This window comes from Vipera berus (genome assembly GCF_964194415.1).
Source record: "Vipera berus genome assembly, chromosome: W".
Lineage (NCBI taxonomy): Eukaryota > Metazoa > Chordata > Lepidosauria > Squamata > Viperidae > Vipera > Vipera berus.
Genome location: NC_138210.1, coordinates 68,719,891 through 68,741,467, shown reverse-complemented (window position 1 = coordinate 68,741,467; position 21,577 = coordinate 68,719,891). Strand labels below are relative to the sequence as shown.

The window sequence follows — 21,577 nt, the reverse complement described above, 5'->3', positions numbered from 1 at the left end:
TGAGGGAGAAGCTCTCTCCCCACGGCTTGTAAAATTCAACTCGGGCGCCCCGACACCCCCCACCCCGCTCCCGCCGAAGCCGTTAAGGCGGCGAGGGCTCGAGCCGGAAGCGGCTCCCAGGCCTCGTGGGGCAGTAAAGAGGACGCGGTAGAGCGGCCGCACCGCCCCCCCCCCCACACACACAAACGTTCGAGGCTGAACGGTTGAATGAGAGAGAGAGAGAGAGAGGGTGGGTTCGCGGACTTTGTACTTCCGAGTTGCCTAGAGCGTCGCTCTTTCCCCCCCTCCCTCCCAACGGTTGAATGAGAGAGAGAGAGAGAGGGTGGGTTCGCGGACTTTGTACTTCCGAGTTGCCTAGAGCGTCGCTCTTTCCCCCCTCCCTCCCTCCCAACGGTTGAATGAGAGAGAGAGAGAGAGAGAGAGGGTGGGTTCGCGGACTTTGTACTTCCGAGTTGCCTAGAGCGTCGCTCTTTCCCCCCCTCCCTCCCTCCCAACGGTTGAATGAGAGAGAGAGAGAGAGAGAGAGAGAGGGTGGGTTCGCGGACTTTGTACTTCCGAGTTGCCTAGAGCGTCGCTCTTTCCCCCCCTCCCTCCCAACGGTTGAAAGAGAGGGAGAGAGGGTGGGTTCGCGGACTTTGTACTTCCGAGTTGCCTAGAGCGTCGCTCTTTCCCCCCCTCCCTCTCAACGGTTGAATGAGAGAGAGAGAGAGAGAGAGAGAGAGAGGGTGGGTCCGCGGACTTTGTACTTCCGAGTTGCCTAGAGCGTCGCTGCCGCCTTCGAAGCCGGAGCGGCTTCTGGATGAGACAAAGGTGTTGGGGGTTGGTGGTGGTGTTTTTTTTTTCTTCCTTCCCGGGCCTTCATAAAGAAGCCGGAAAAGGAAAACCAGAGCGTCCAAGGGAATGAGAGCGGCGGTTGGGGCTGGGCTTCCGGAGCTTTCAGCGCCATGTCATATGCCTACCTTTTCAAATACGTTATCATCGGGGACACCGGTAGGGGAGGGGCTGAGGGGGGGTTTCCTTTTGGGGTGAGGGGGGTTGGGTGGGTGGATGGCGAGACTGGAAGCGAAGGACACGGGTGGTTCAAGTTAAGCCGCTTCCTCTCTGCCCAGGGTCACGCCGGGACCCCCTCAGGGCTGCATTGCATCTTGCTCAAATCTGGGTTTACTTTTTTTTAAAAAAAAAAATCCCATTTATATCCCGGCCCTTCTCCGAAGACTCAGGGCGGTTTACAATTTTTTATTTATTTATTTATTTATTTATCTATTTTATTTTAATTTATTTATTTATTTATTTATTTATTTATTTATTTATTTATTTATTTATTTATTTATACTAACCTACAACATTGGGCACAATCATCTAACTTTAAATCTTGTATCCTGTATTCTTATGGCTCAGTGGGTTAGGACGCTGAGCTTGTCGATCAGAAGGTCGACACTTTGGCGGGTCGAATCCCGAGTGCCGCGTAACAGAGTGAGCGCCTGTTACTCGTCCCAGCTTCTGCCAACCTAGCAGTTCGAAAGCACGTAAAAATGCAAGTAGAAAAATAGGGACCACTACGGTGGGAAGGTAACAGCGTTCCGTGCGCCTCTGGCGTCTAGTCATGCCGGCCACATGACCACGGAGACGTCCTCGGACAAGCGCTGGTTCTTCGGCTTTGAAACGGAGATGAGCACCGGCCCCTAGAGTCGGAAACGACTAGCACGCATGTGCGGGGGAACCTTTACCTTTACCTTTTACACCGCCCTGAGTCCTTCAGGAAAAGGGCGGTATATAAATCAAATAAATAAATAAATAAATTTATTATATTTGTATACCGCCCTTCTCCCGAAGGACTCAGGGCGGTGAACAGGGCACATGTAAAAATACAGAGTACAAAAATTAAAAGAGAATGAAATAGGAGCCCGAGCTAAAACTATAGATAGTAATATAAAAATCCGCAATAAAAACCCCCAACACATCCCCCGTCAGGCCAGGCCGGCTTGTTCAAATAGATTAGGTCTTCAGACCGCGTCGGAAGGAGCGGAGGTATATAATTGTATTTATATATACCGCCCTTCTCCCGAAGGACTCAGGGCGGTGAACAGGGCAAGTGTATAAAAATACAAAAATGCAAAAGTTAAAAAAGAATTAAATACAATGCCCAAACTAAAACAGTAAATACATATATTCAAAAACAACAATAAAATCCCAAACCCATCCCCCCATCAGGCCAGGCCGGCTTGTTCGAATAAGTGCGTCTTCAGATTCCATAGCTCCGGGGCGCCCACAGAGAAGGACCTCCCCCTGGGGGCCGCCAGCCGACATTCTCTGACCGGTGGCACCCTGAGGAGGCCCTCTGTGGGAACGCACAGGGCGGAGGGAAGTTGACGCCGGCAGCAGGTGTTCCCCGAGGTACTCCAGACCCATGCCATGTAGGGCCTTGAAAACCATTACCAAAACCTTGAATCTCACCCGGAAGACAACTGGTAGCCAATGCAGCTCGCGGAGCAAAGGTGTAACATGGGAGTATCGGGAAACTCCCAAGACAACTCTCGCGGCTGCATTCTGTACCAGAAGGAGCCTCCGAGTGGTCTTCAAGGGAAGCCCCATGTAGAGAGCGTTGCAGTAGTCCAGACGAGAGGTCACGAGCGCATGAGTGACCGTACACAGGGCATCCCGGTCTAGATAGGGCCGCAACTGGCGCACCAGGCGAACCTGGGCGAAAGCCCCCCTAGTCACAGCCACTATATGATCTTCCAAAGTAAGCCGCGAATCTAGGAGGACTCCCAAGTTGCGAGCCCTATCTACGGGGGGTAAAAGCTCACCCCCCCATGGAAAGAGGTGGAATATTCTGAATATCCCGGGATGCCGGTATGCACAGCCACTCAGTCTTGTCGGGGTTGAGTTGAAGTCTGTTCCTCCCCATCCAGACCCGAACCGCCTCCAGGCAACGGGACATCACGTCGAGGGCATCACTGGGGTGGTTTGGGGTCAAAATGAAAAGCTGGGTATCATCAGCATACTGATGATACCCAACTCCAAAACCACGAATGATCTCACCCAGCGGTTTCATGTAGATGTTGAACAGGAGAGGCGAGAGGACCGACCCCTGAGGAACTCCACAAACGAGAGACCTCGGGGTCGACCTCTGCCCCCCTGCGAACACCGACTGCGAACGTCCCAGGAGATAGGAGGAGAACCACCGAAGAACTGTGCCTCCCACTCCCAATCCCCTGAGACGCCGCAGCAGGATACCATGGTCGATGGTATCGAAAGCCGCTGAGAGGTCTAATAGGACTAGGAGAGAGGAATATCCCCTGTCCCGGGCCCTCCAGAGATCATTCACCAGAGCGACCAATGCCGTCTCCGTGCTGTACCCGGACCTGAAACCCGATTGGCACGGGTCTAGATAATCCGCTTCATCCAGGACCAGAGGGAGCTGATGCGCCACCACACTCTCAACAACCTTCGCAAGAAAGCGAAGGTTGGAGACCGGACGAAAGTTATTTAACACAGCTGGGTCCAAGGCAGGCTTCTTGAGGAGAGGTCTCACCACCGCCTCCTTCAAGACGGCGGGGAAACTACCTTCACTCAAAGAAGCAGATATAACCGCCTGGAACCAGCCTCGTGTCCCCTCCCGAGCTGCATAAACCAGCCAGGAAGGGCACGGGTCCAATAAACATGTGGTGGAGCTCAACCTCCCCATAATCCTGTCCACTTCCTCAGGGGTCACAGAATCAAACTCCTCCCAGATAACATCGACAAGACCGACCGTGTCCTGATCGTCAGACTCCGCCTAGTCCAGACCGGTCCGAATCCGAGCGATTTTGTCCGACAGATGTTGACTAAACTCCTCGGCACGACCCTGCAAGGGTTCCTCCCTCACCTCCTGATTAAGGAGGGAGCGAGTCACCCTAAACAGGGCGGCCGGGCGGTTATCTGTGGACGCGATAAGAGCGGAGAAGTAATTAGACCTCGCCGCCCTTATCGCTGCGAGATAAGACCTAATGTGGGTTCTTAGTCGCAATCGCTCAGATTCGGATCGGCTGGACCTCCAACAGCTCTCTAGGCCCAGCTCGCTAAGCACAAATCAATGTGCTTAGCAATAGCCTTCATTCTATGTATATAGTTTATAGTTTATTAAATTTTTATACCGCCCTTCTCCCGAAGGACTCAGGGCGGTGAACAGGGCATATAATAAAAATACAGAAATACAAAAGTTAAGAAAAAATTAAATTATTGCCCAAGTAAAACAGTAAAAATATACAAATATTAAAACCCTAAGTTAACTCCCCATCAGGCCAGGCCAGCTTGTTCAAATAAATGGGTCTTTAACCCGCGCCGGAAGGAGCGGAGATCCGGTGCCATCCGGAGCTCAACCGGCAGTTGATTCCACAAAGCCGGGGCGCCCACAGAGAAGGCCCTCCCCCTGGGGGCCACCAGCCGGCATTCTCTGACCGGAGGCACCCTGAGGAGGCCCTCTCTGTGGGAACGCACAGGGCGGAGGGGAGTCGATGCCGGCAGCAGGTGGTCCCCAAGGTATTCCAGACCCATGCCATGTAAGGACTTAAAAACCATCACCAAGACCTGCTTATTAGGGCTTTCGGGGGGGGGGCCAAGCGGCATTATTACAAAGTCAGCTTATTGCCCCCAACAATCTCGGTCCTCATTTTACCTACCTCGGAAGGATGGAAGGCTGAGTCAACCTTGAGCCTGGTGGGACTCGAACCTGCACTAATTGCAGGCAGCTGGTGTTACTGAAGGAGGCATTAGCCCACTGCTCCACCAAGGCTCTTTCTTTACGATCTCTAAGATCTGACATTATACAGGCAGTCCTCACCTTACAACAGTTCATTTAGTGACCATTCATTGAAAAAGAAAAAAAGGTTGAAACAAATGTAACCTTCCTTGGATTTATAGTTTGTCATTTTGTTATCTCTAGGATAGCAGACACAGCAGCGAGTCTGTTAAAAGGTTAGGAAATGAACGATCTAAAATTACCTCTTTAATGATTGATATACAGAGAAGAAGTCACTAAATATGTAAACGCCCCTTTTAGCTTCTTGCTTTGGAGATTATTATTTTTTTAAAAAAATAATGCAGAACCAATATAAATAAATAAGCAGATACGTGTTTTGACAGAATAGAACAGAATAGAATAGAAATTAGGAATAGAAGAGAATAGAAATTAGGAATAGAATAGAGTAGAATATGGAAAACAATAGAATAGAATATGGAAAACAGAATAGAATAGAATAGAATTAGAATAGAATAGAATAGAATAGAATAGAATAGAACAGCATAAAATAGAACAGAATAGAATAGAATAGAATAGGAATGAAATGGAATAGAATAGAATAGAACAGCATAGAATAGAATAAAATAGAATAGAATAGAACAGAATAGAATAGAATAGAATAGAACAGCATAAAATAGAACAGAATAGAATAGTATAGAATAGGAATGGAATAGAATAGAATAGAACAGCATAGAATAGAATAGAATAGAATAGAATAGAATAGAATAGAATAGAATAGAATAGAATAGAATAGGGGAAACAATAGAATAGAACAGAACAGAATAATCTTGGTGGTCTTCTAGTCCACCCCTTTGCTCAAGCAGGAGAGGCTATACCATTTTAGACAAATGGCTGTCCAGTCTCTTCTTGAAAGTTACCAGTGATGGGGTACCCACAACTTCTGAAAGCAAGCCATTCCTCTGGTTGATTGTTTTCACTGTTAGGAAATTTCTCCGTAGTTCTAGGTTGCTTCCCTCCTTGATTAGCTTCCATCCATTGGTTCTTGTGTTGCCTTCTGGTACTTTGGAAAATAGTTTGGCCCCCATTATCGTTCTGGCAGCCCCCCAAATACTGAAACACTGCTATCATATCTTAGTCCTTCTTTTCACTAGACTAGACATGCCCAATTCCTGCCAATGTTCTTTACATGTTTTAGCCTCCAGTCCCCTAAATCATCTTGGTTGGTCCTTTCGGCACTTTTTCTCAATATCTTTTTTAAATCGTGGAGACCAAAACTGGATGCAATATTCCAACTGTGGTCTTACCAAGGTATTATAAAGCAGTACTAGTAGTTCACGTGATCTTGATTCTATCCCGCTATTAACAGCCTAGGATTGTGATGGCTTTGTTGGCTGCCACCACATGTTGTTCCCTCATATTTCAGTGATTGTCCACTTGGACTCCCAAGACCCCAACTTTTTTTATTTGCATCCTGGAATAGAATAAATGGTAATAAAATTCATAATGTATAATTAATGTCCCCTCTGCCTTTTCCCTCTCACTTCCTAATAATGGAATATTTCTGCACAAAAGGCTGGAATGAAGCCATCCAGCACAGAATCCAATGAAATAGGCATAAATAGTCCATTATGAGTCCCATTTGTATTTTGTCTCCGATTATGTGATAAAAGAGGACAGTAAAAGCCATTCACTTATGGATTGGCCCAATAATGTAAATAATGAGTCCTTCGGGAAAGGGCGGTATATAAATCCAATAAAATTAAATAAATAAATAATGACATGTATGTCCTAAACATTGGTTGCTCTTCAATAGCATGAACATAGAACATAGAATGATAGTGTTTGAAAGGACCTTGGAGGTCTTCTAGTCCAACCGCCTGCTCAAGCAGGACACCCTATACTAGGGGTAGGCAACCTCGGCTCTTTTATGACTCATGGACTTCAACTCCCAGAACTCCTGAGTCAGCTATGCTGACTCAGGAATTCTGGGAGTTGAAGTCCATGAGTCATAAAAGAGCCGGGGTTGCCTACCCCTGCCCTATACCATTTCAGACAAATGGTTGTCCAGTCTCTTTTTGAAAGCCTCCATTAATGGAGCACCCACAAGCAAAACCATTGAAACTTAACTTGCCAAGAAGTAGGTTGAGGTCTATTTTATCAAATTCTTCAATGAAATCTAAGTATAGGTAGTCCTCGACTTACAACAGTTTGTTTAGTGACCACTCAAGGTTACAATGGCACTGAAAAAAATCCACTTACGACCACACTTAAGACCGTTGTAGCATCCCCATGGTCATGTGATTTAAATGCAGATGTTCGACAACTGACTTCTATTTATTTAATCCCATTTTTATATCCCGCCCTTCTCCGAAGACTCAGGGCGGCTTACAAACTTAGCAGTAGCCTTCATTCTATGTATATGCCTGCTTATTAGGGCTTTCACACACACACACACCCCAAGCGGCATTATTACAAAGTCAGCTTAATTGCCCCCAACAATCTGGGTCCTCATTTTACCTACCTCGGAAGGATGGAAGGCTGAGTCAACCTTGAGCCTGGTGGGACTCGAACCTGCACTAATTGCAGGCAGCTGGTGTTACTTAAGGAGGCATTAGCCCACTGCTCCACCAAGGCTGTTATAACTGTTGCAGAGTCCCAAGGTCATGTGATCCCCTTTTGCAACCTTCTGACAACCAAAATCAGTGGGGAAACCAGATACACTTAACCGTCGTCCTAACTTAACAACTGCAGCGATTCACTTAACAAATGTGGCCAAAAAAAAAAAGTTGTAAAATGAGGCAAAACTCACTTGACACATTTCTCACTGAACAACATAAATTTGGGGCTCCGTTGTGTGAGAATTACCTCTATACCAGGGTTTTTCAACCTTTTCACCCATTGTACCACTTTTAAGATATGGCAACATCCGAGTACCACCAGTCGCCTAGCAAGGTGTCAAAAACTTGATGACCAAAAAAAAAGAGAGAAAAAAAATGAAGTACAGGTAGTCCTCGACTTACAACAGTTCGCTTAGTGACTGTTCGAAGTTACAATGGCACTGAAAAAAGCCACAGATGAGCAAGACACCTGCCTGCCCACCCGCCCGGCAGCGCTCTTCCTCCTGTCCGAGGTTTTCATTGTTGTGAGCATTTCTGTTGAGGATTGGCAACGGGGGTGGCATTGGGGGTGTGTTTGGTTTTTATTTCCCCCCCCCCTCTGCTGGGTGGTTGCAGCAGGTTTTGGTCACTTCACATGACCCTGGGACACTGTGACCGTCATAAATATGAATCGGTTGCCAAGCATCTGAATGTAAATCACAAGAACCTGGAGATGCTGCAACATTCTAGCTAATCCTGGCGCTTCTTCTAGGCTGAGCAGAAGCGCCGGGATCAGCACCGAGCTCCAGCTGGAGCCTGGCGCTGATCCTGGCACTTCCGCTGAGCCCTGACAGCTCCGAAGAAGCGCTGATCCTGGTGCTTCCGCTGAGCCCTGACAGCCCTGCAGCTCCAGCCATCTCTTGCTCAGGCTTGTGCGGTGCTGCCACCGGTTCAGCTCATTCCCCACCCCCGCTACCACTTTTCTAGGATGGTCGCGTACCACCTGCCAGGTGCCAATGTACCACAGGTGGTACCCGTACCACTGGTTGAAAAGCCCTGCTCTATACTATGTCCACAGCATTTCGCTGACCTACTCATTTGGTCACTTTGTCAAAGAATGAAATTAAGATGTGTTTGGCATGATCTGTTTTTGATGAACTCATGTTGGCTTCTGGTTATATCCTGATTAGCTTCTGGGTGTTCGCAGATTTGTTGCTTGATTGTCTTTTCCGAGATCTTCCCAGGTGTCATGGTCTGTAATTTCCTGGATCTGTTTTTTTTTCCTTCTTCCTTTTTTTTTGAAGATGGGGACTACATCACCTCTTTTTCAGTCCTCAGATAGTTCCCGGCGATCCAATAACTTGGAAAGGAAGGGAAACTTAACAAGTATTGTTTGTTTAGTGCTGTTCAATCAACCGTCTAGCTTCTAGCCACTTTCCAAACACAATTTAGAAAGACTTGTTTCTTGGTAGATATCAAGAACAATTAGCAAGGTAAGAGACTAAGAGGGAATTAGCTTGGCTCCTTTACAATCCATTCCTACAGAACTTCCCCTATCATCTTTTCAGATATGAGTGTGAAGTTCAGTTATCTGAAAGCCCAGATTCTCCCATTGCAGGTAGTCCTTGGCTTTCAATCATTCATTTAGTGACCGTTCAAAGTTACAACAGCTCTGGAAAAAATGACATGATTTTTGTTCACACTTACCACCATTGGCAGGACCCCTGTGATCACATGCTTAAAATTCAGACGTTTGGCTGTTGACTCCTACGTCAACGCTGCTAACATCGAATGTTCTTGCTTGAGAAGAGATAAAGAAGCAGCTATTTCATATGTTAAACTTGTGCATTGCTTTAAGACAGGGGTCTTCAAACTCGGCCCTTTTATGACTCATGGACTTCAACTCCCAGAATTCCTCAGCCAGCATGCCTGGCTGAGAAATTCTGGGAGTTGAAGTCCATGAGTCATAAAAGGGCCGAGTTTGAAGACCTCTGCTTTAAGAGATAGGGCTAAGGCTGGGAGGAGGAAGATTGTACCTCAAGGCTATATGAAATTAAAGAAGGTAAGAACTTGGCGGGTTGTCTAACGGAAGGGAAACCGATTCTTTAAATTAATTGGAGAATATGATTAATGACAAAATTAGAAAGGTGGGGAATTGTGTTTAATATATTGTGCAAGGGGGCGGAGATTTCAGATTCCAGCTTCCTTCGAGCAAGCATTTGCCGCTGTATTAGGCTAAGTAAAGGACTTTTAAGGCAAACAGTGCCTCAGGGTCACTTGAAAAGCACAGACGTCGGAAACTTGACGTCCTATTTATGACAGTTGCAGTGTCCCAGAATCATGTGACCGTGTTTCGCAACCTTCCGACAAGCAGAGTCCGCGGGGAAGCCAGATTCACTTAGGTAAAGGTAAAGGTTCCCCCGCACAGGCGTGCTAGTCGTTTCCGACTCTAGGGGCCGGTGCTCATCTCCGTTTCAAAGCTGAAGAGCCAGCGCTTGTCCGAGGACGTCTCTGTGGTCATGTGGCCGGCATGACAAGATGCCAAAGGCGCACGGAACACTGTTACCTTCCCACTGTAGTGGTCCTTATTTTTCTACTTGCATTTTTACTTGCTTTCGAACTGCTAGGTTGGCAGAAGCTGGGACGAGTAACAGGCGCTCACTCTGTTACGTGGTACTCGGGATTCGACCTGCCAAACTGCCGACCTTCTGATCGACAAGCTCAGCGTCCTAACCCACTGAGCCACCGCGTCCCCTTGCTAATATAGTACATCGCTAATAAGTAAAGAGAGTAGAGCAGGGGGTCTTCAAACTTGGCCCTTTTATGATTTCTGGACTTCAACTCCCAGAATTCCTCAGCCATCTGGTCGACAAGCTCAGTGTCCTAATTCACTTAACAACTGCGTTAACTAACTTTAAAAAAATGCAGCAATTCACTTAACAACAGTAGCTAGAAAGGTTGTAAAAGGGTGGGGGGGGCGAAATTCACCAGACCACTTGCTTAGCCAAGCTCACTGAACAACGAATTGCTTAGCACGAGAAATGTTGGCTCGGTCATCGTTATCGGCTCAGTTGAGGACTAGCCTCTATGGCCTTGCTGTCCCTGTCACTCATAGCATAGCCAGCTCTGGGAATTGTGGAGATTGTTAGTCCAGGCATCTTAAAACATTCCCAAGTTTGGAAAAAAAGAAACATTTCTCCATATCTTTCGCCCTGAGAATTATCACGGGGTGGAAAAGCATGTTGAAGGTTCATGAAAATTCTTTGGGGGTCTGTTGACCTCTCCGAAGGAAGCACAGATAGTCCTCGACTCACGACCGCAACTGAGCCCGGAATTTATGTTGCTAAGCGAGACATTTGTCAAGTGAGTTTTACCCCCCATTTTACGACTTTCCTTGCCCAGCTTTGTTCAGTGGATCCCCACAGTTGTTAAATTAGTAACCCGGTTGTTAAGTGAATCTGCTTTCCCCACTGATTTTGCTTGTCAGAAGGTCACCAAAGGCAATCACATAACCCCGGGACGCTTTGACCGTCGTAAAATGCCATGGGGATACTGAAAATGGTCGAAAGTATGAAAAATGGTCATAAGTCCCTTTTTTCAGTGTCGTCGTAACTTTGAACGGTCACTAAGCGAGCTGCTGTAAGTCGAGGACTGCCTGCACTGTAGGCAAATTGGATTGATCAGAGTTGCTTTTTTCCTATCGCTAATTTGACTTCTAGTTTTTAAAACTCCGGTTATTTGTTGTTTGCACACCGACTTTATTTATTTTTCACATCTCCAGGAGGGTCTCTTTATGAGATTATTTAGAAGGTTTTACAGGAAAAAGGGTCTGGATTACCTAATATCCAGAAAGAAAGCAAAATAACAACAACAACAACAGACGTTCAGATTCTGCCTGCAGTAAATTGAGAACTTCCTAAAGCACTTTTTAAATTATTCTGTCATTTAGGATCCGCTTCTGTATCTCAGGGAAATAGGGTTTATTAAACAACGAGGGATTATAAAGATAAACGTGTATTGATTGCACTGATAACAGGTATAAATGCATCAGTAAATTGTTTTATAGAATGCTTAAGTTAAGATACAAATCTCTCCTTTTTTTCAGCGTAGGAATTTACAATAATATTTTATCTTTTTTTTTTTTTAAGGCGTCGGGAAATCATGCCTCTTGCTGCAGTTCACAGATAAACGGTTTGTGGCTGTTCATGATTTGACAATTGGTGAGGATCAAAGCCAGATGGCTCTGTGAGTCTTGGTGAACCGTAATTGATGGAATTGTGCTTAGCCAAATACCCTATGGAGAGAAAAGTCACTGTTTGTTATTATTGCAGTACTAACAATGTACATCAGACATGTCAAACTTGTGATGTCATGAGACGTTATTGGGACTGTTTTGCCATTGCCGGCAATGGGGTGGGTGTGGCTATCGGATGACATGTCCGGCCCGCAGGCTGGCAGTTTCACACCCCTGAATTGTACATGGTGGGGTTAAAACGTATACAGACCCAGGCAGGTTCCATGTTCCCATATGCTTAGAATATAGATGGGATATTTACAACATAGATACTCTGCATGCAGTACGGATGGGCAGTTCGGTCTAGCGGTTGTGGCATCAGGCTAGGAACCAGGAGAATTTGTTAAAATTCGTTTGGCGCCCATTTCGCCAGGAGGTGACTGGAAAGGTGAGTTCTAGTCCCAACTTTGGCACAAAGCCAGCTGGGTGACCTTGGGGCAGTCCCTAGGAAAAAGCAGGCACCGGCAAACCACTTCTGAAAAATCTTGCCAAGAAAATGGCAAGGACTTTTTCCAGGCGGTTTTTGAAAATTGGACACGATTGAATGGAAGAAATAAAAGATGAATGGATAGATAATAGATAGGTGGGTGGATGGATGGATGGATGGATGGGTTGGTAGGTAGGTGAGTGGGTGGATGGATGGATGAGTGGTGTTGTGGGTGGATGGATGGATAGGTGGGTGGGAGGGAGGGAGGGTGGATAGGTAGATAGGTGTGTGGGGGTGTGTGGATGGATAGATAGGTGGGTGGATGTTCTGTACCAGCCTGCTACCGGCCCTGCAGAAAAGGCAGGGACAACCCCTTTTACAAGAAGGCAAGAGGCTGGAATTACGCCTGCCAAATGTATTGCTACAAAAACAAATAGAACAAGACACAAACCAAGAAACAGGAGCTTTTCAAGCAGTTGCCTTCAGCAAACCAGCCCTCCCACGCATTCCCCCTTAAATACAGTTCAGGGCGTGGCTTCTCTCTGCCTCCTTCCGAGGAGCCCCATTGCCTTCCTCTGTTTACTCCTGATTGACTGCCTCCTGCGTCGGGCGTCCTTGAACTAGGCCAGCTGTGGGTCATCTTCATCCACGCTGTCAGGCTCACACAGCTGGGTCTGCGTCGTGACCAGATGAGAGGGGCCTGGCTGGGGGCTCTCATCAAGCTGTCCAATCCCCTCAGCAAGCTCTTCAACACCCCCCCCTCCTCCTCCTCTGAGTCGTCCGACCCAACTGCCGAACCCACAGGCTGACCCTGAATCACAACAGTGGATAGGTAGGTAGGTAAGTGTGTGGGTGGATGGATGGATAGAAAGGTGGGTGGGAGGGAGGGTGGATAGGTAGATAGGTGTGGGGGTGGATGGGTGGGTGGGTGGCGTGCGGATGGATAGATAGGTGGGTGGATAGATAGGTAGGTAGGTAAGTGTGTGGGTGGGTGGATGGATGGATAGTAGATAGATGTACACACACAATATATAAATAATGTACAAGTAATCCTCAACTTAACAACAGATCGGTTAGTGACTGTTCAGAGTTACTACAGCATTAGAAAAAAGTGGCTTATGACCATTTTTCCCCCCCACACTTAACGACCACTGCAGCATCCCCATGGTCGCGTGCTTTCATTTGGATCCTTGACAACTGGTTCATATTTGTGAGGGTTGCAGGGTCCTGGGGGTGTGTGTGTCACGTGATCCCTTTTGGCGACCTTCTGACAAACAAAGCCGACGGGGAAGCCAGTTTCCCTTAACAAACCGTGCTCCTGCTTGAACAACCGCAGTGATTTGCTTAACAAATGGGGGATAAACTCTGGGCTCGCTTGTGGATATCAAGTCGAGGGCTGCCTGGGTATGGAAAAGGGGGAGCTTTGAGGGCAAAAGCAAAGAAGGAAGCCAAAATCATGAACATGGTTGAAAGAGAAGCAGAGGTTAAATGAGGGAGCGGAGTTAGGTTGAAGGAGGTGTGATTTCAAATCGGCCGATTCAAAGCCCCATTTCTTTCCCCCCTGCCTTCTGTTCCCCCCACGCCACAGGCAGTGTGAGTCTTAACTTCAAAAAAGTAACATAACCCGCCGCTTCTGAGGTGCGTTTAAATCTAGATTTCCCAGCACCCGCCGCCCGTGTCTCTGTGGTGGTTCCCTTTTTTTTTTTTTTTTTTGCTCTCGCACCTCTGCTTGTTGGACTCTGATTTGCACAAACTCTTCCACGTTCTGTTCCTTCCCGCCTTTCTCTAGATTTCCGCTGCCCCCCCCCCCCAGCCGCCTCTCCATGCCGGCCTTCTCCTTTCTGATTCCCATGTCTGGGAATCGTGCCGAGGAAGGGGTAACAAGTGGAAGGCCAGCCCACTGAGCCAGGTCCCCGTCGAATCTCTTTCCTCTTCCATTTCCCCACCAGGTGTGGAGTTCGGGGCACGGATGATTTCCATTGAAAACAAAAAGATCAAGCTGCAGATTTGGGATACGGTGAGGAACCCCCCCCCAAAAAAAAAGCCTTTTGGGTGGGAGTGGTAGGGTGTGTGGAAGAGGGATCACTGGGACTGGGTGGCCCAGAAGGAGCAGCTGCTCCCGGCTCCCATTCCACCTTTATATGCTGCTGTGGTGCAACTTGGCTCGTGCTTTAGACCTGATAACATAGTTGTGTGTGCGTCTGTTTCGTTCCAAAGGCTGGCCAGGAATCCTTCCGGTCTATCACACGCTCCTATTACAGAGGAACAGCTGGGGCGCTCTTGGTCTATGACATCACCAGGTGAGGCCCAAGCACAACGCCCAATATCGAAGTGGATCAGGATTAGGTTTATTGTTTAGCCCAGCGGTTCCCAACCTTTGGTTTTGAGGGCCGTCGATGGTCTGCAAGTTCTTCCAGCTAATCCCCTTAAGCTGCCAGAATTATTGGGATAAAGAGATAGGTGAAATGAACAAAGAGACCAGTTTATTTGTTTCTCTACTTAGAGAAATTACGTGGCTGCCCATTCAATGTCAGTGACTCTTAAGTGGCTTGCCCAAAATAAAAATCCCAATATACAATACCTCTCTTCTTGGTGACAAACAACTATCTAACAAACCCAACGATACATAAGTGGGGTTTGGGTTGCACTTTGGGCACTCGGTCTCTAAAAGGTTTGCCATCACTGCCCTATACCATTTCAGATAAATAGTTATCCATAGTCTCTTTTTGAAAGCCTGCAGTGATGGAGCAAGTTGTTCCATTGATTGATTCCTCTAAACCAGGCATGTCAAACTGCCGGCCCGCAGGCTGGATGCATCACGACGAAACTGCATCCTCTCCATTGCTGGCAGTGGGGAAAAAGCTGCGATACGTCGCGCGACATCATGTGACATCGCGAGTTTGACATGCCTGCTCTAAACTTTAGGAAATGTCTTCTTAGTTCTAGGTTGCTTCTCTCCTTGGCTAGTTTCCATCCATTGTTTCTCATCTTGCCTTCTGGTGCTTTGGAAAATAGTTTGACACACAAAGACGCACACACCTCATCTGTGTAGGTCCAGAAGCCATGGCCAATGCTTATTACCTTGTTTAATGTGTTTCGATATTGCTTTGAAACATGCAAGGAAATCCTTCATGTGCAAGACTATTTCCTCTGTGCGGCACTCGCATCCAGAGCCTTACAACAGGAGTCCCTAACCTGTTGGGCCCACTAACAGGCTGTGGCCTCTTAGCCACAGGGCTGCGTCAGTGACTGGCCAGTGCGTGCGTGTGAGTGTGTGTGCGCGCGCGCGCACTCACCCCCTACTCGCACTAACGTCACGGTGAGCACACTCATGGCCCCACTGGGAACCTCTGCCTTAGAAGATTCCACCCAAACTCTGACTCTGCAGATTTGCAAAGGGCTGGCCGAGCTTTCCAACAGGCTTTCAGCTTACTTGGTTTGGTTATCCGGTTGAATTGTTTCGAATATTGCTTTTGAAACACGCGAAGTCGAAGGTCGAGCAGACCCGGGGTCTCGCACCCCTCACCTGCCAGACTTTTTCCTCGGGGCCTCTGGATGTCGAGTGACAAGGGAGGTGAACGTCTCTCCAGCCCCCTGTGTTTTTTCCAGGGCAGACTCTGGGGACAAAGACGGCTGGGGAGGATCTTCCTCCGTGAAGCCCACCCTCCCAGCTTTGATCGTTCTCACCTTCAACTTGACCTCTGGTTTTTCCTAACCCTGCGCAGGCGAGAAACATTCAACCATTTGTACACCTGGTTAGAGGACGCTCGGCAGCATTCCAGTCCCCACATGGTGATCATGCTGATTGGCAATAAAAGGTAAGGGTTGGTTGGTTTCTTCGTTCTCTCTCGAATGTGTGTTTTTTGGGATTTTTTTTTTCAGGAGGCAAGCGGACTTCATTGTTTTTCCTTTGAAGACTTTTCGCTTCTCATCCAAGAAGCTTCTTCAGCTCGGACTGGATGGTGGGGAATGGAAGGATTTAATATTCCTTGCAGACAGCTGGTCATTTGCCTTCTTTTTAGAGCAGGGGTGCCAAAACGTGTCGCGTCCGTGGGACGTGTCGCGACGTATCATGACTTTTTCCCCCCCTTGCTGGAGCTGGGGTGAGTGCGGCTTCTGTGTGACGCATCCAGCCCGCGGGCCGGCAATTTAACACCCCTGTTTTAGAGAGACATTGAGGCCACTTGGAGGTTTACCTGTGTCCTCAGAGTCACCTGAGTGGTGCAAATGTGTGGGGGGCCTTCTTGGCTGCAGGAGGTTTTCTGTCCCTTCATGGTTGAAGACAGGCACAGGCTGTTGGGGATGAGTCCATGTTGTCTGCATCTCAGACTGAAGCACAAATGGTTCCTGTAATCTGCAATGTTTTCTGGAAATCCGTTCATACTCCCGCACCATTTGAAAGATGTTCATCCCAATTGTTGTTAGTTGTGAAGTCGTGTCTGACCCATTGTGACCCCATGGACAACGTTCCTCCAGGCCTTCCTGTCCTCTACCATCTTCTGGAGTCCATTTAGGCTCACGCCTACTGCTTCAGTGACTCCATCCAGCCATTCTCTGTCGTCTCCTTCTTCTATTGCCCTCAATCTTTCCCAGCATTAGGCTCTTCTCCAGCGAGTCCTTCCTTCTCATTAGGTGGCCAAAGTATTTGAGTTTCAACTTCAGGATCTGGCCTTCTAAAGAGCAGTCAGGGTTGATCTCCTCTAGGACTGACCGGTTTGATCGCCTTGCAGTCCAAGGGACTCGCAGGAGTCTTCTCCAGCACCATAGTCCAAAGGCCTCCATTCTTTGGCGCTCAGCCTTTCTTATGGTCCAGCTTTCACTGCCATACCTTGCAACTGGGAAGACCATAGCCCTCACTATACGCACTTTTGTTGGCAGGGTGACGTCTCTGCTTTTTAGTGTGCTGTCTAGATTTGCCATGGCTTTCCTCCCCAGGAGCAAGCGTCTTTTAATTTCTTGGCTGCAGTCCCCGTCTGCGGTGATCTTGGAGCCCAGGAAAATAAAATCTGTCACTACCTCCATTTCTTCCCCATCTATTTGCCAGGAATTGAAGAGGGCCGGATGCCATGATCTTGGTTTTCTTAATGTTCAGTTTCAAGTTCATCCCAAAGCGCATGGCTAAATGTCTATGGAGTTTCTCACAGGGACAGCGGTGACCTGGATGACTGAGAATCTCCATAGACATTTCTTCGTTCTGTTTTCTCCTTCCTGCCTATTAATCAGCCCGTGTCTGATTGTCTGCAGTTCCTTCAATCAAAGGGTTGGCTGCAGCCACAAAAGGGAGAGCCACAATTTTGGAAACAGACGTTGCTGCTTTGGGGAGTTGCTCGATAGGTGATTGGGAGCTGCCCTCATTTTGGCATTTGAATCTATGCAGCTCCATGGTACACACCAGGACCCCTCACTTGTCTTAGTGGGGTTGTTGGTGTTCTCGGTTTTCTTGAAGACATTTCATTACCCAACGACGTAAAGTCATCAGTGGAAGTAGGGAGTGGGGGAGCATTTGTAGCGGGAAGAGCAACAGCTTCCTTACAAGCACGCTGGCTGAGGAATTCTGGGAGTTGAAAGTCCACAAGTCATAAAAAGGGCCAAGTTTGAAGGCCCCTGCCGTAGCTGCTGCTCATTGGAGTCATTAAAAAAAAAGTAAGATAGTCCTCGACTTAACAAAAGTTTGGTTAGTGACCGTTCAAAGTTACAACAGCGCTGGGGGGGGGGGAAAAGAGGGGGGCAGCTTAAAACCATTTTTCACACTTGACTATTGCAGCATCCCCCATGTTCACGTGATCAAAATTCAGACACTTGGCAACGGACTCGTGTTTATGACAGTTGCTGTCGCCTTTTGTGAACTGACGAGTAAAGTCAATGAGGGAAGCCAGATTCACTTAACCACCATGTTGCTAGCTTGACAACTGCGGTGATTCACCGAACCACTGTGGCAAGACAGGTGGCAAAATGGGACCAAACTCAACACAAGCCACTTGTCTCTCGCTGTGCGGACGAATTGTGGGGCTCCCATTGTGATCGTAAGCCGATCTGTCGCCCCTTTTTTTGGGGGGGGGTCCGTGGGTGTGTTTGCTTCGGAGGTCCATCCGAGAGGGTTGAGCCCAGACGGCTGAAGAAATTGCCTTCCACTTGGGGTTTTATCGGCATCCTTGTTCTTTCTTTGAGGCTTTTTGTGCCCTTGTCCTTTCTTGGCCATCGTGTTTGCCTCTTTGTAGTGACATGGAGAACCGGCGAGTTGTTCAGAAAGAGGAAGGAGAGGCTTTCGCCCGGGAACACGGCATGGTTTTCATGGAGACATCAGCAAAGACAGCAGCCAATGTGGAAGAGGTAAAGATTTATTTTTTTTTAAAAAAAGAAATGTTAAAAACTCTGCAAGGGGGTGTGCGTTGTTTTTGTTTTTTTGGTTGGGGAAAACCCTCGGAAATTCTGGCATCACATCTTCTGAACCTGTCAGCCAGATGGAGGAGGATCTGGAATATAGTACCTCGTTTGTGGTCCCTTTCTTAGTTTCAAGTTTCTCTTCCGATACTAGATGAAGGGGAGTCTATCCTACCGGATTTTACACTGATCTTGAAATTTTTTCTCCTTCTTTCCGTTTGCTGCTCTCAGGCCTTTCTCAACACAGCTAAAGCCATCTACAGAAAGATCCAGCAGGGTGAACTTGACATTTCCAATGAGGTGAGTTGTTGGACGGAACCCGTAGCCAGGAATTCTGTAACGGGGCCGAAGGCGTTGTTATAATACAGCCGGAGTCTTAGCTGGAGGAGCTGGAAGTCTGAAAAATTCCATGCCGTTTTTAACGCAATTTATCTTTAAACAATGGTTCAGATCGCAGGCAGTGGCTTGTACTCACTAGAATCAAGATTTTTTGATAATCCCATCCAGTACTCGATCCTCCGACCAGGTTTCTGCAGAACTGACACTTGTAATGCAGAATAACAAAGTTGAAGGGACCTTGGAGGTCTTCTTGTCCAATCCCCTTTTATGACTTGTGGACTTCCATCTCCCAGAAATCCTCAGCCAGCGTGTCTGCTCAAGCAGGAAACTCTGTACCATTTCAGACAAATGGCTGTCCAGTCTCTTCTTAAAAACTTCCAGTGTTGGAGCATCCGCAGCTTCTGGAGGCGAGTCGTTCCACTGGTTAATTGTTCAAAACTGTCAGGAAATTCCTCCTTAGTTCTAGTTTGGTTCTCTCCTTGATTTAGTTTCCATCCATGGCTTCCTGTTCTGCCTTCATTTAGGAGGCTTTCCCAGGTTCAGTTACATCGGACTTCAAACTCCAGATAGACAGATTCCAATCTGGTCGGCTTCCTTGCTTTCGCCAGTTGGAGAATCCCATGTAAGAATGTTACTACGCTAGAAACAGCAATAGCGATAGCACTTAAGACTTATACGCCGCTTCACGGTGCTTTTACAGCCCTCTCTAAGCGGTTGAGAGAGTCAACATCTTGCCCCACCCCCAACAATCTGGGTCCTCATTTTACCTCTTTTAGGATGGAAGGCTGAGTCAAACCTTGAGCCGGTCAGGATTGAACTGCTGGCAGTCAGCAGAATTAGCCTGCAATACTGCATTCTAACCACTGTGCCACCACGGCTCTTGTGCATCCAATTTTCAAGCCAAAGTAGAGATATAGTAAGGCACTATTAATGCACATTGCTTGTAGTTTATGAGAATTCATTAGCTTGTTTTCCAAATAGAGAAGGGACACTTTTCTGGGTGGGGTAAAGTATATGTTTAAAGGTGGTCAGGGCAACTATGTTTTCAATAAAGGTAAAAGGTAAAGGTTCCCCGCACATGCGTGCTAGTCGTTTCCGACTCTAGGGGCCAGTGCTCATCTCCGTTTCAAAGCCGAAGAGCCAGCGTTTGTCCGAGGACGTCTCCGTGGTCATGTGGCCTTGGTGGAACAGAGGGCTAATGCCTCCTTAAGTAACACCAGCTGCCTGCAATTAGTGCAGGTTTGAGTCCCACCAGGCTCAAGGTTGACTCAGCCTTCCATCCTTCCGAGGTAGGTAAAATGAGGACCCAGATTGTTGGGGGCAATAAGCTGACTTTGTAATAATGCCGCTTGGGGGGGGGGGGGAAAGCCCTAATAAGCAGGCATATACATAGAATGAAGGCTACTGCTAAGCACATTGATTTGTGCTTTAAGTTGTAAGCCGCCCTGAGTCTTTGGAGAAGAGCGGGATAGAAATGGGATTTTCTTTTAAAAAAAGGCGCACGGAACGTTGTTACCTTCCCACCGTAGTGGTCCCTATTTTTCTACTTGCATTTTTACATGCTTTCGAACTGCTAGGTTGGCAGAAGCTGGGACGAGCAACAGGCGCTCACTCTGTTACGCGGTGGCTCAGTGGGTTAGGACACTGAGCTTGTCGATCAGAAGGTCGGCAGTTTGGCGGGTCGAATCCCGAGTACCACATAACCGAGTGATGTTTTCAATGCTTACATGGATAAATCCTTTTTCTTCTCTCCTTCCAGGGACACGGGATCAGGATTGGCTCTAAACAACCAGTTATTCAGCTTGGATCATCCCTCCGCCCGGGACCGCAAGGCTCTGGGGACCGATCGGGCTGTTGCTAAGTTTACTTGAAATCCTGTCTGGCCCATTGAGGCTGGTAACAAATGGAGGATGGTGCTTTTTTTCCTTTTCTTATTCAGACGGTGTTGTGGGAGGTAGGGAAGCCAGGATTGTCCAGTCCTGTTTTCCTTTCCCCTTTTTATACGAATTTGGGGCCAACGTAAATCTAATCTTTGGCTGGGGGGCTATAGCACCCCTTTTGAAAATCTTCCCATCAGGGCTGTCTAAGCCTTGCTTATAAAAGAAAAGGTATTTCCCTCCTCCAGTCTGATTTTTATATCAGCAATGACTTTTCTCCCCACTGTTGAAAACTTCATTCCCTACGTTGGACTCGTTGCGTTCTGGGGACCATCCAGGTAGCCATGCTTGGTTTTAATATTAAAGCTGTGATGTACTGTTTCTCCTCTTCCTATTAAAAGTTGTCACATTTGCTTTTATATGCCTTTCTTTTCTAGTGGGAGAAGGAAGCGAAGGACTGCGTAAAAAGGATTTGCTTCATCGCTTGCTGCGGCAATTCTTTAATACAACCTTTCCATTTGCAGGCAGTCCTTGACTTTTGATCACAATTAGGCCAAAATTTCTGTTGCTAAGCAAGACAGCGGTTAAGTGAGTTTTGGCCTGTTTTGCGACCTTTCTTGCTAGTGAATCATTGAAGTTGTTAGCAACACAATTGCTAAGTAAATCTGGCTTCCCCCACCGACTTTGCTTGTCAGGTCGCAAAAGGGAATCACATGACCCCAGTACACTGCAACCATCATCAATACATGCCAGTGGCCAAGCATCCAAATTTTGATAATGGGACCAATGTGAAAAATGGTCACAAGCCACTTTATTCAGGGCTGTTGTAACTTTGAACGGCCACTAAACAAATTGCTGTGAGTTGAGGACTACTTATTTATTTATTTATTTATTTATTTATTTATGTATTTATTTGACTTA

At 47.3% G+C, this 21,577-nt stretch overlaps 1 protein-coding gene across 1 annotated transcript; it reads left to right on the top strand.

The window, feature by feature from the left end:
• The first annotated feature begins 730 nt into the window (after window positions 1-730).
• Window positions 731-21,073, top strand: LOC308676238 (ras-related protein Rab-2B-like). Its single transcript, XM_081342054.1, has 8 exons — window positions 731-990; window positions 11,487-11,558; window positions 14,009-14,076; window positions 14,277-14,359; window positions 15,785-15,877; window positions 18,278-18,389; window positions 18,672-18,740; window positions 20,539-21,073. Exons 1-8 carry the CDS (start codon window positions 945-947, stop codon window positions 20,638-20,640), a joined length of 645 nt encoding a protein of 214 aa, XP_081198180.1. The 5' UTR covers window positions 731-944; the 3' UTR covers window positions 20,641-21,073.
• Window positions 21,074-21,577: the final 504 nt, after the last annotated feature.